The 14,161-nt window shown below is 39.4% G+C and overlaps 1 protein-coding gene and 1 long non-coding RNA gene across 2 annotated transcripts in view; one reads left to right on the top strand and one right to left on the bottom strand.

Annotated features, from left to right (window-relative positions):
• NDUFV2 (NADH:ubiquinone oxidoreductase core subunit V2) overlaps positions 1-9,848 on the bottom strand; it is a 31,074-nt gene extending 21,226 nt beyond the window's left edge. Inside the window, exon 1 of the mRNA XM_058692699.1 lies at positions 9,664-9,848. Within this exon, the coding sequence (XP_058548682.1) occupies positions 9,664-9,717 (54 nt within the window). The 5' untranslated portion in view covers positions 9,718-9,848. The remainder of the gene's footprint in view (positions 1-9,663) is intronic.
• The window catches only part of LOC131490385 (uncharacterized), a 99,719-nt gene continuing 94,725 nt past the window's right edge, over positions 9,168-14,161 (top strand). Inside the window, exon 1 of the long non-coding RNA XR_009251070.1 lies at positions 9,168-9,276. This is a non-coding gene — a long non-coding RNA (uncharacterized LOC131490385). The remainder of the gene's footprint in view (positions 9,277-14,161) is intronic.

Here is a 14,161-nt window from a genome sequence, read left to right as displayed (position 1 = left end):
AGCTTTTTTACACATTTAATTCTTACAACTTTCATGCAAGATGGGTATTATTTCAAGAAAATACAGATTTAAATGAGTTATGAAAACTTCTCATAACTAATTATTGGTAGAACAAGCATTAAATCTTAGGTCTAATGCCTACAAGGTTATGGTCTTATTATCAGCCACTTGAATGGAACTATTTGATGAAATCAGAGCTCTAGAAGAACAGAGTAAATCTAGGAAATCAAAGAGCTTAAGAAAACCAGGAATGCATCCATACACAGGGAGACAGATTAGAAATGAAAAGACCTGCCTCCTCCATTGGCTCACCACGTTCCCATTTAGAGACTGAGGGATATATTTATGTCCTTTATTTAAAACAAGCTATTTACTGTTTTTTTAAAAGCCTTTTTTGAAAAAAAACAGTAAATGCCACTCTTCTGTTCCTATAAAAAACCTAAATGTGTGTGTGTGTGTGTGTGTGTGTGTGTGTGTGTGTGTATTAGCATAGCATTTGAGCAACTTAATTTCGATGTCTGAAGCCAACTTCAAGGTAGTAGAAAAAAGGCTCAGATAATTTGTTTATAAAATAAACCAAGTGAAATAGGGTAAACTGATAAATATTAGCCCTTATCAAGTTAGCAAGTGGCCATTTTCAAAGCTAACCTGTTTTTTGAGATGTTTAAAAGCTTCATCTGTTTTATATTCGTTATAACATCCACATCAGACACTTGCAATAAAGGAATAAATAAGATATGAAAAGTCTGAATTAACATCTTTGCACTAGTTAATAAACCATTTGATTTTAGTTTCACCTTGGAATGAAGAGGTATTCCAGGACACATTATCGGTCTTAAAACTAGACTTAGCTAGGCTGGACTGATTTGAAGAGTAAGCAGAGATTCCCCCCTTAGAGTCTACTCTTTTCACCAGACTAGAGTCTGGCTTCTCACTGAACTCTGAAGTATCTATGCTTCAATGGATTCCATTTGAATACAGTGAACACCAGTTGAAAATTCAAGTAACTTTTTTTAAAATAGAAGAACATAATTTGACATATAGCTCAGAATTAATAGTGGGCTTCGATTCTAGCTTATTCTTTTTTCAGAGTGTTGAAACACTTCTGAAAAAGGAAGAGAGGATTTACAGCAAATAGTGGCAGTGTTTTCTTTGAATTCAACTCAAGTGGCTTTGTGTTAAGTATACTTCAACACACCTTTTTTCACTGACTCCTCAAAAATCTATGGTTAGTTATTATTATTTCCATTTTACTTTTAAAGAAATTTAGGCTCAGAAACCGTAACCTGCCTTATACTACACAATTAGTGACAGAGACGGAGTCTGAGCCCAAGCCTTTTGGATTTAAGTCCTCAGCTTGATTAGCCCTTCCCTTTTTAATCACTATTTGTATTACCAATACCGGTAGCTCAAAATGACGATAATTTAAATTTGACACTCTTCCACCCACTCCCCAAGAACAGAATCTTTCATGGGCCCTACATTTGTCTTTTTAGTTTCTCCTGTTGCTCAAACATTAACAGTATCCACTTTGTTCACTTTTCAGTTCTATCAGACATTTGCACTTTAAAAGGCCACATCCAGGGGCGCCTGGGTGGCGCAGTCGGTTAAGCGTCCGACTTCAGCCAGGTCACGATCTCGTGGTCCGTGAGTTCGAGCCCCACGTCAGGCTCTGGGCTGACGGCTCGGAGCCTGGAGCCTGTTTCCGAGTCTGTGTCTCCCTCTCTCTCTGCCCCTCCCCTGTTCATGCTCTGTCTCTCTCTGTCCCAAAAATAAATAAATAAATTTTAAAAAAAAATTAAAAAAAAAAAAAAAAAAAAGGCCACATCCAGCCAGAGGAACTTAATAAAGGACAAGGAAGCTGCAAGACAAAACTGACAGAATCAGTAACCTAATTAGTTAGAAAGACAGGACTAAGGTCAGGCAACAGAAAAAATGTTTTCCTTTATTAGCAACCAATTCAGGCAAGGAATATACGTTTCACACTACCCTGAATATTTAGATTAAATCCACAATATATGTGTGCACCAGCGGGGGGGGGAGGGTCACAACTCACATGTGAAACATCTGGTAAAGGGAAAGTGATATTGGCTCCCAATGTACTTTCTTCCCATTGTTCACCAATTATCTACTCACCTATTACCTACAGCCTCCCTCACTGCCAGCTTAAGCAAAAGCCATTTCTTTCAGCTGTCTAGAGCAAAGACATGCAGAGAAAACAAAAAGCTCCCAAGAGCTTTATGTATAATATACTCAGAGTAGGTATTCCCTACATTTTAAAGTTTTCAATCCATTTGGGTTTAATAAAGTAGATGATGGATGAGCTAATAGTAACTGTGAAATCTATTTCAAGGATAGTGATAATAAATACAAGTGCTAACTCTGCATCAAATACGTGCAACAAACTTTACAAATGCTGTAACTCATTTACTTCTCCCAGCAACCCCTTCCATATAGGTATTATTATCATCCCCAGTTTTACAAATGTGGAAACTAAGGTGCAAAGAACAAAAGAAAAAACTTTTCCTAGATCACACAGCTAAATAAATGAAAAGCCAAACATAAGTTTTCCTGACTACTAAAATTAAGTTTTGTTAATATTTTCAACTATACATGGGAGGGCTCTTACAAATGTCTTCCAAATAAAATTCCATCAATAATTTAAAAATGTTAATTCAGATTAAAGAAATCGGATTTTTCTAGCACTTTATAAGAGAATTAACAAGCAAAATTTGGCCAAATTATGTAACAGAAAAGCTACCCAAAAAGCCCAGGTATTACAGGAGCATTACAGATTAAGATAACCATATCAACAGCAACAATACTGTCTATCCTGACCATAAATTAAACAAAGCACTCTTTAAACATGTAAAATCCAATGTGGATATAAGCAACACTCAAATATTCTAACGATAGGGATACTTCCTAGAAATGAAATGTCCAAGTATCATTTTAGCCAGCAGACCTAGGTTCAGTCACACCTTTGCCAATTCTAGTATGGTAACCTTGGGCAAGTCACTCTACCTCTCCATACCTAAGTATGCTTACCTATAAAATCACAGCAATACCTATCTTAAATTGTTAAAGATGAAATGAGATGAAATATTTAGCAAAGTATCATTATAAGTACTCGTGTACTGGCCACTATCATTATTATCATTATTATTATTACTGGAACTTTAATTAAACAGTAACACTCCCAATTTCCTGTTATCTTTTCTTCGTGTGCTCCATTAAAATGAAGGAAATAAAATGGCCAAGCTATAGGCCTCAATAATCACAAAAACAAGTAAGACCCTAAATAATTACAAGTTGACTGTAGGAGCAAACATTCATTTTCAAAAGGTTAAGTGATTTGAAGAGCTTTTGGCCTAAAGAATTAACTGGTAAGGGGTGCCTAGGTGGCTCAGTCGGTTAAGCGCACAACTCTTGATTTCGGCTCAGGTCATGATCTCAATGGTTCGCGAGTTAGGGGCCCCTGTCCAGCTTTGTGCGGACAGCTCAGACCTGCTTGGGATTCTCTCTCTCCCCCTCTCTCTGCCCTCTCTCCTTCTCTCTCTCAAAATAAATAAATAAACATTAAAAAAAAAGAATTGGTAAAACCTGAGCACAATTTTTTTTGTTTAATTTGAAAATCAAACAAACATGAACAAATGCTCTGTAAATATAAGTTGCCTTATTTTCTAGTCTTAGGGACTAATACTCAGACAAGCATATATTGTTTAAAATTTAGTAAACCTATGACCGGGTGGAGCTCAAGTATGTGTATTTTTTTTTTTTAACTTTTATTTATTTATTTTGAGAGAGCAAGTGCATGCATGAGAGCAGTGGAGGGGCAGAGAGAGAGGCAGACAGAGTCCCAAGCAGACTCCACACAGGGCTCCATCTCATGACCATGAGATCTTGACCTGAACCAATGACGGATACTCAACCAACTGAGCTACCCAGGTGCCCCCAAAGTAGGTGTATTTATTTATTTTAGAAAAAAAAGAGATTGAGAGCAAGCAGAAGAGCAGAGAGAGACAGAGAGGGAGAGAGAATCTCAAGCAGGCTGCACACTGTCAGCACAGAGCCCAATATGGGGCTCCAATTCTTGAACCTTGAGATCATGACCTGAGCCGAAATCAAGTTGGACGCTTAACTGACTGAGCATGCAGGTGCCACAAGTATGTGTATTTTTAAAGCATCATAGACGATTTTTTTTTTAATTTTTTTGACGTTTATTTATTTTTGAGACAGAGAGAGACAGAGCATAGAGATGATTCTTTTAATCAAGTTTGGGATTTACCGCTTTAGAGTGTATGGCATCTATATCCTAACATGCAGATGATGGATTTTCTGAATGGTCTTCAAAATTTAAGGATGCCAAGAACAAGAAATGCTAGGCTATCTTTTCCAACCCAGAATCTCTGGAAGTACTGAGGGATATTAAGGAATATTTTAGTCAGTGATGACAAGGAACTATCATGGTATCTCCTTAGGAACAAAATTGCACCCATCATGACCAAAGTTAACCTCTTCTTCTTATCCCCTCTGCTCTCTTCCTTTAAGTACAGTGAAATCACTTCCCTGGTTTCTGATCACACTGACAAACTATTCTACTATTATAGCATCTATAAAACTTAAATCTTCACCAAACATGCCAACTTCCCTCGGTAAATTTGAGCAACTTAAGAAAAATAAATTAAAAAGAAGAAACAAAAAATAGGACTTGCAAACAAACCCAGTTCAGGCTCCTACTACTGTGTAATTTGGGGCATATTTGTCTGGGAATCATCAGCTGTCTCATGTACAAAATGGGATAACACCCAGAAAAGTATCCCACGTATAAGGCATTTTCCCTCTCCACCAACAAGGCAAAGAAAAAGTGTGTTTAAATGTTAAATCTTTAGTGCTTGTTGAATGAAAAAAATCTCCTGCAACCAATTTATAACAGGTTTCCTGATCTGACTCAAAAAGTAGTGGGTGAGTCAAGGTTTCTCAATGGAAAACCAGACTGACATGGTCAACGAACCTATTATTTATTACCCAATGTACTGAGCTGTTATTAAACAGTATGCAAAGAGAAGGGAAGTACAGCTATTTATATCTTTGAAATGGAGACTGAGTTTACATCTCCAATATAAGATATGAATTTGTAGTATGCAGTAGCAGTCTATTAAACCTCACTGAATAAACAAAAATTTTGCCTATTTTCTCTTTCCCCTGAAGTGTTTAAGGCCATGGCAGGCAGAGTAATAGTGCCCCCCAAATACCCATTTCCTAATGCTGGAAAGCTGTGAATGTATTAGTATGCATAGCAAGAGAGAAATATGGTTGCAGATGGAATTAAGATTACTAATTAGTTGACCTTAAAATAGGGAGATTCCTATTCTGGATTATCAGGGCCCTTTAAATGTGAAAGAGGGAACAAAGTTAGAGAAGGATATGTCACAAATGATGGACGCAGGGTCAGTGATGCAACAGCTTAACCTGCCTTTGCTGGCTTTGAAGATGGAAGAAAGGAGCCATGAGCCAACAAATAAGGGCAGCTTTTTCTAGGAGCTAGAAAAGTCAAAATAATGGCTTGTCCCCTACAGTATTCCAATAGCTCTGCCAACACCTTGATTTTAGCCCAGTGAGATCCATGTCAAACTTTTAATTTACACAATCATAAGACAATAAATCTGTGTTATGTCACTAAGTTTATGGTAATTTGTAATAGTAGCAATAAAAACACTAATACAAATGCCTTTTTTGTTGTTGTTGTTGTTGTTGTTGTTGTTGTTGTTAAAGAACTCCTTTAGAGTCCTTGAGTCAAAATGGAGATACCCTGGGACACTGCAAAATCAGGTTTAATGATCTCTAATGAAATGAGAAAACATTCTACAAAACTTAAAGTTTAGAAAGAAAAATGCCACTACAGGAGGTTCTACTTCTAGAGTGGCTGAGTAGATATTATCAGGCCAAACCACTAACAACTATAAACACTGGGCAAATTATTTTTAAAAAACCAAACACTTTCTGAAGGCATTGGAAAACAACCAAATGCAGGAAGACACCAAAGGGAGTCTATACTTAGAAGAAGCCAATGAAGGTTTTTTTGCTTTACACTCTATATCTTTTAGCCTAAAAGCAGGCCCACAGGCCTGTGCTGGGCAACTAAAACCAAAAGAGAAAACCTGCAGTCTTAATGGCTTGAAGAACCACAGAACAGTATGGGACAACAGGCATGGGAAAGTGCGAAATCCCAGAAAAGTAAGCCAGAGAGAAGCCCCAAATTCCGTGGCTGACCCCAAGGCCTGCATGCACATGGGGCCAACTCCAGGCAGCCCAGCTAAAAGAACTCAACCGGTATTTGAGGTGCTGCCTACAAGGGAGCTGGATTATAGTTCAAGTTCAACTGAGTTAACAGTCTGCCACAACAAACACTTATGGAGAAATTAGAAAAATTGAGAGTCTCTGTGATTCATTGTTCACAATGTCCAGGATACAATTCAAAATTACTCAACAGCCCATTTTTAAAAGAGAAGACAGTAAATGGAGATTACCACACAACAATTTCAAAACTGCTACACCCATGTTTGAAAAAAAAACACTTCAATGAACAAAAAAATCGAATAGACACTATAAAAAAGAACCAAATGAAAATTCTGAAATTGAAAAAAATTTCTAAAACTGAAAATACAATCCTTGAAAATGCCACTCACTCCTACTGAAGTGGTGGCTTGGAAATGAAGCAGCGATGAGCTGCAAAGTGGTGTCAACAACTCAAAAGCCATGGAAAATTACTTAAGAGAATAAGCCTATTCTGACTATTTACTACTCCATAATTCACACTTTTTAGGCAATTCTTGATAATCAAAGTGTTACTGTACTTTTTACAGAAGACTTCAAGAGATTAAGAAACATGGTTCATGGTCACACAACTATGGTCTTGTAGGCACTTCTAGACAGTACTAAGTTACGGGTATTTTTAAATCAATGATGAACTCAAGTCTGTGGCTGAAGAAATTAATGCAGCAGAAATTGTAACAGAATAAGCAATTTCTTTGAAAATGTAAAGAGTTTCCTTAATGGTTTCTTTTTTAAGAAACAAACTTTATTAAAAGGCACCTCTTTACTCACACATTTCCTAGGTCATTCTGATATTACACTATTTGGAAAAGGACCTGGTTATATAAGTTATAGAACATCCTCACAATGGGATGCTATGCAGCATTAAAAATGACAGTATAGGGGCGCTTGGGTGGCTTGGTCGGTTAAGCGTCCGACTTCGGCTCAGGTCAGGATCTCATGGTCCGTGAGTTCGAGCCCCGCGTCGGGCTCTGTGCTGACAGCTCGGAGCCTGGAGCCTGTTTCGGATTCTGTGTCTCCCTCTCTCTCTGCTCCTCCCCTGTTCATGCTCTCTCTCTCTCTCTGTCTCAAAAATAAACAAATGTTAAAAAAAAAAAATGACAGTATAGAAATGTCTACTGGTAAGGAAAGTGGATCAACAATGTTTTTATGGGAAAAAAACAGGCTACATAATAATGTGAACAATACCATCAATTTTTACTGTAAGGTCTCTCAATTCTAGACACAAAAATGTTCACATTTTGGTTATTTCCAGGTTGATGAGACTATGGGTAATTTTTATTTTTTGAGCTTATTCTGTTTGCTGTTCCCAAAATCATGTTTTCCCTACAATGTATTACTTGTGTAATGAAATCAAACATAAATCAAATCATCAGGCTATACACCTTAAACTTACACAGAGATGTGTCAATTATTGCTCAGTAAAACTGGGGAAAAAAAGAAAAACTTACTGATTCATCAAGTCAACAAATATTTATTGTGCACATACTACATGCCGGGTAATATCTGTACAAATAAAAAACTGTTGCAGAAACATAAAATTTGATTGAAATTTCTTCCACTACCTGAAGATATTCTTCAATTTTTACCTATAGCCCTTTCCCTCAAAACCTGAAGAAAATCTATCTGTACTCTTAATTCTAGCCTTTCTACTGCTAGACAAGGTCTACTTCATCACCTCTCACCTAGGGTTCTGCAAGAGCCTGTTTATCTATTTCATCTCCCTGCCTCTGGCTCCTGGCAAATGTATTCCCTCACTCCATCCAGTCATCTATCCAATACGGGGAAACCTGGCCATGACCCTCTGCTTCTCTAAAATCCTTCACTGACTCCACACTGCTTCTAACATAAAGCCAAATTCTATGGCACGGCATGCAAGGAGCTCCAACACCTGGGCCCTATCCACCTCTTTTATTTCATCTCTGGATTCACCTTACTTCCTAACAATGGAGTCCAGCAACACTGCTTGAGGCTTCCTATAGGCACCAAGTTTTTTCTTGCCAACTATCAATAGTTTTTTCTCATGTTGTCCTTTCCATCTAGAATATCTCCTCACCAATGTTAGTACTGCCTCTAGAAAAAATCTTATACCACCTTCAAACCAAATTGACTTTATTCATATCTCTTAACACTGTACGATATTTACCTTAAAGTTTCAACTCCGCAAGAATAGGGACTAAGTCTGTTTATCTGTAATATAGCGAAATAGTACCAACTATGAGATTTAGAATGTGAACGTTTAACAGTGCTTGGCACATGAAAAGTAATCACCAAATGTTACTTATCACTATTATCCACGTTGTTACCTGCAGCCCAGCAGTGAAGTCGAACCTCAAATGTTTATTGAACGACTAAACTCTGCAAATTGGAATATTCCTCCCGTTTTACGACCAAGAAAACTAAGTGCAAGAAATTACGGCCCAATGTCACAAAGCTAGAAAAGGCGGTGAAGCCACTATCTAAACTCAAGTCCAATTCTAAAGCCCTATTCAATTCCACTATGCACTATCTCCCACTCTTCTGCTAAAAACTGACTCAACCTCTCTATTTTACTGCTAGGGGAAAAAAAGGCTTCCTTCCAGTAAATGCTGTAAAAATCGCCATTCCTGGAATCACCATTATTAAGTTAACTTGAAAGCGTGTTTCGATTCAACGTCCTTGCCTAAAATAAGAGCATGTACTTGGATCTCAGAAGCCCATTCAAGTTCTAAATCCTTCTGGGTGCAGTTTTTCCGATGGTGTTCTTTCATAGGGTTAATGTGATACGATTATTTATCGAACTTTTCCGATATGCAAAACACAACTGCAGTAAATCAAACACCTTGCCCTAAGGAAACGCTCTTTAAGCTTTCAACCAGCAAGCCAGAGCCTACAATTTCGGAATCCTTTCCAGTGCGCTACTACAGGCCGGCAACAAGGTCACCAGGCTTGATATGCAAGGTAAGGTGCCTCCTTCGTGGGCGGGGGAATCTTAGAAACCTATCTGGCCGACGAGGCCAGGCCTACGTTCCGCGCTGGGGCGAAACAGCAACAGACCACCGGCGGCCCCTCCTTCTTCCTCTCCTTGACCACACTAGGCGTAAACTTCCCAGTCCTGTGGGGGAGGCCACGCACCCGCAGCAGCTACGTCTGCGACCCTCCCTCGGAGCTCCTCGCCGGCGGTGGAGCTGCAGCGGCCTCCCTGAGAGAGGACGAAGGCCGCAGTGTCCTTGCCGCCGCCTGCAGGTCGTCCAGAGCCCAGGGTTCTCGTGTGCCCACCACAAAAGGAGACACCGAAAAATAGGGGAGAGTGGCGGCAGTGCCGGGGCTCATTCCGAACCTCCTTACCCACTGGGCGATGAGGCCTGCCGCCTTGGCCCGGAGCGCCGCGGAGAAGAACATGGCGGACCAAACAGTTGGCCTTTCCCTGCGGCACCAGGCGAGAATCCCGAGCGAGCCTGGGACGCACGGCGTGCGCGCTCCCGAGCCGAGGCCTTGCGAGTCCAGGGCGGCGCGCCCCTCCCTGCTAGGAGGCGGCGGGGGCGCGCGGAGGTGCGCGGGGGCTGCTGGGGCCCAGTGGGCGGAGACTTCCTCGCGGCGGGGCCCGGCGAAGACCAGCCAGGCCCGTAAAAGGCGGGGTGCTGCAGGCCGCCGGTGGGGTCCCGACCTTGAAAGGAAGCGTCAGTGAGCTGTACCTTGGGCCTCTAGGGAATGAAACGCCGATCTGGATTTATGGGGTGAGCTTACCTCCTGGAGAGCTTTATGGGAATTACCACCTCCTTTTTTTATTGTAGTTACTTAAAAAAAAATTCCGTTGCACCCCCCCATAAATCATATTTTACAAGTTAAAGGATTGAAGATGGAAAAGACTGCTCCCCAGTGAGCTAGACACCAAATGCCTTGTTTCCCATTCTTTTGATTTAGAGATGTGTGCCGACATATTTAAGGGTGAAATGATAAATCCGAAATTTGCTTCAGAACAAAGGAGATTCAGAATAATGGACATGGAAATGAAACAGTATTGGCCATGAATAATGACTGTTGAAGCTGTGGTAGTTCTCATGGCTATTCTCGGTACTTTTGTACATGTTAGAAATCTTCCATAATAATAAAACTTAAAAAAAAAAAAAAGGCCACTTCCTTTTTGATGTTTGTTTGGTCATCTTTGGAAATTCCAGGTATTTTTATTCAGCAACAGCCGTAATATGCACAGCGCAATTTCCTGCTGTGTAGCGTTTACCAGGCACTTTACTGCCTCTTGATTTTTCCCTTCACTGCCTTCTTTTCTTGCGTGTCATGTCCTGTAGACCCCTTCATTTTGCCGATTTTCCCTGCTAAACTTGTGAATGATTTCTGGAACTTTCACAGCAGTATAAGGATTTTAAATATTTATTCTTCATGTGGAAACTCTAGGGGCGCCTGCGTGGCTCAGTTGGTTAAGGCCCTGACTTTGACTCAGGTCAAGATCTCTGGGTTCCCAGTTTGAGCACCAGGAGGAACTCTGTGCTGACAGGTCAGAGCCTGGAGCCTGCTTCAGATTCTGTGTTCCCCTCTCTTTCTGCCCCTTTCCTGCTCACACTCTGTCTCTCTCTCTCTCTCTCTCCAAATAAATAAACATTAAAAATTTTTTTAAATAAAATATTGCATTATAACCACTTATGAGTCATATTGTACAAATTATGAAATGTAAGTCACCAGAAGGCTGACAGCCAGTGAGCTAGAAGTGCTTTGGTTCCCATTTCATTGCTTACCTTTTATATTAGCTTGCTTCTCCTAAACTGGTTCAGTATTTACCTCTCAAAAGGAAAAATATTCTGGATCTCCATGTGGATTTAAATTATTGTATCACAGGGACACTTTGCTGGTTCAATCAGGGGAGCACGTGACTCTTGATCATGAGTTAGGGCCCCATAGTAGATGTAGGGATTACTAAAAAATAAACTTAAAAATAAAAAATTTGTTTAAAAAATTAAATTATGGTATTATAAATTTACCTATATATATGTACATATATATGTACACATATATGTACACTACTATGCACATAAGCTGTTCTTGTAGGCCTCATACAACTAAAACCAAAATATATCACAAATTAAATACATAACAAACTTATTACAAATGGATGATACTAGTAAGACATGGAGTCTGAATCTGGTATACATGCTTTCTCTTGATTCCATTAGGGCCTTCTCTGACCCTAGGTTAAGTCTCCATGATACCTTCCTTATAAATGCCTGCCTCCATTTTCATTATCACATTTACCACCAGATTATAACCTCCATAGATGTAGAAACTGCCCTTCCCAACTTGTTTGATTCGACAGCTTTCACTGATATATGGAAGGCATTCAATACTTGGAAACTGAATGAAAATGTTGCACATAGTACAAATATTTGGACTCTGAAGGGGTTGTATGTCTCTGGTTGGATTATGCTTTTATAAACATGTGTATCTGTGAGAGCGCTTTTGGATACGAGTAACAGGAAACCTAACTGAAGGAAATTAAACAGTAATGAGTTCATTATGTCCCATGAAAATAATTCCAAAGGTAGAACAGTTCCAAGATTAGGTAATTCAGTTACTCAAGGATGTCCTTAAAAACTTGAGAGGCTTCCCATCTTTCTACTCAACCATACAGGAGCTGTGACTCCTGTTATGGTCACAAGGTGGCTGTAGCAGTTCCAAGTATCATGTGCAGATTACAACCTTCCCAGGAAGAAAAAGAACTCTTTCCTTTCAGGGGTCTCAGATGTTCCTCCAGCAGACTTCTTTATCTCATTGGCATACCCATCATGGTAGTTAAGAGAACAGGCTCTAGAATGAGACTGCTGGTTCAGACCCTATCTCTACTGCTTTCTAGCTGTGTGACTTTGGGCAAGTTAGTCTCTCTAGTGTTCTATTTAGTAATAGTACCGTCCTCATTGCTTTATGATGGGAATAAAATGAGTTAATAACCATAAAATTCTTTTTAAATTACTGAGCATGGAGTAAGCGCTCAGTAAATGTTAGCTTGGATGTCTTCCGTAATAGAATAACATCTGTGGAGTTCACAGTTCACAGAGAAGGTACATATCTCATTGGTGTCTAATAGTCCCAGCAAGGACTTAGCAGATATCCCTGATTTCTGTTACCTACGGGCCAAGAGTGCAAAGAGTAATGTTTAAAACATTAGGGATCAGAGCTAAAGGAGTTAGTCTAGCCCGTTAACACTTCCTTGAAGATGATACAGAAAGTAAATGCTTTCAACAGTCATTCCACTGCCAGTAAGTGTAATACCGCTTTGTTCAACCGTCCAAAAGGTCTGTTAATGTCCAGCATGATTTTGGCTTATCCTTAACCCAAATAATTCTCAAGTGAAAACATTAGGATTAATCTTCTTCACACCTGGTAATGTGAGTTCATTTCTAGAGCCACCCCACTCATAAAGTAATCTAATGCACAACTATTCTTCCCAGAGTCTTTAGGATAGAATTGTGGGGGCTCTTTGAAAAATCCCTACTCTCAAAGCCATCGTTTCTAGGCACAGACCAACATGGATGCCAGTGATGTTAAATGTTAGTTACCTAACCCCATAGGCTTGATTGAAATTGGCTTGATTACATACTGTAATGAATATTATGGCTGCCTGGTTAGACATATCCCATGATTCTAAGTTAGTGCTACTACCTTAAGCCCAAGGAAGTTGGCCCTAACTATAGTGATCAACCATTTGAGTAAAGAATGTGTGTGGGTTTGGGGTGGGGGGGTGGTGGGTAAGGGGAAATGAGGGACTGGGAGCTAGGAGAACTGGGATAAAGTTGAGGGGAATGACCAAAAGTGGGAACTTGTGCTCTGCCATTTCTATGATTTCTTCTCCATTTAAACCAACATAAACAGGCTATAGTGAGGGCATAGTATAATGAAAACCATGAGCTTTGTAGTCAGAGGGACTTAGGATTGCAATTCTGACTTCATCTCTTACTAGATTCTGCGAAGCTTTGGTCCTCAATTTCTTCAAGTATAATTAGAACATTAAATCATTCTCCTAGGTCACATACTTATTAAAGCAGCCTCAGGCACTTTATAGTATGTTCTGCCTCCCACATGGCCTACTCTAACCATATTGACTGGCCTCAGGTTTTCTAACATAACATGAAGCGTAGGTCCAGTCTTGTTTTGAGGGAAGAAGAGGGACTGAGTCAAAACTCGAAGGAGGAAAAAGAGATAAGGCTATTGCTGGATGAATAAGAAAGAGTTTTCAAGAGAGACAGGAATAAAGGTCCTTCAAGTAGGACATTTGAGGGTGCAAAGAAGTGTGATATAGTCACATTCGTACACTGAAGTGTTAGACCTGCTTCATGGTGTTGCACTCTGAGGTGAGGGGGGATGTTAGAATAATGAATAACTTCTTCATGATCTTTCCAAATTCTTCTCAAATTAATCTGGGATATGTGGGACCAAAAGGGAAAATGAAAATCAAAACAGCCACTAACTTAACTATACAAACCTCAAGAATAGACTGTCTAAAAAAATAATAAGCAGAATGTCACCTAAGCCATTACCAGATTCAAGTCGCTTGTTACTAAGGAAATTTATCCTAAGGAAATAACTGGGAAAGTCTACAAAGTTGTACAAACAGATATGTTCATCACAGCGTTATTCATAATACTGAAATCTTGGAAGCCATGTAAATGATCATCAACAGAGAATTGATTAAACAAATTACAGTACAACCATACAATGGGATGTCGCTCTACAAATTTAAAAGTAATAACAAAGATCAGTATTTATTTTAAAGGAAAGATGCCCATGATGTGTTAAGTTTAATTTTTTAAATTTTTTAAATTTTACAAAACATCTTGTG

This window comes from Neofelis nebulosa, chromosome 11 (assembly GCF_028018385.1).
Source record: "Neofelis nebulosa isolate mNeoNeb1 chromosome 11, mNeoNeb1.pri, whole genome shotgun sequence".
NCBI classification, from domain to species: Eukaryota; Metazoa; Chordata; class Mammalia; order Carnivora; family Felidae; genus Neofelis; species Neofelis nebulosa.
This window is presented reverse-complemented; position numbering and strand designations above follow the sequence as displayed.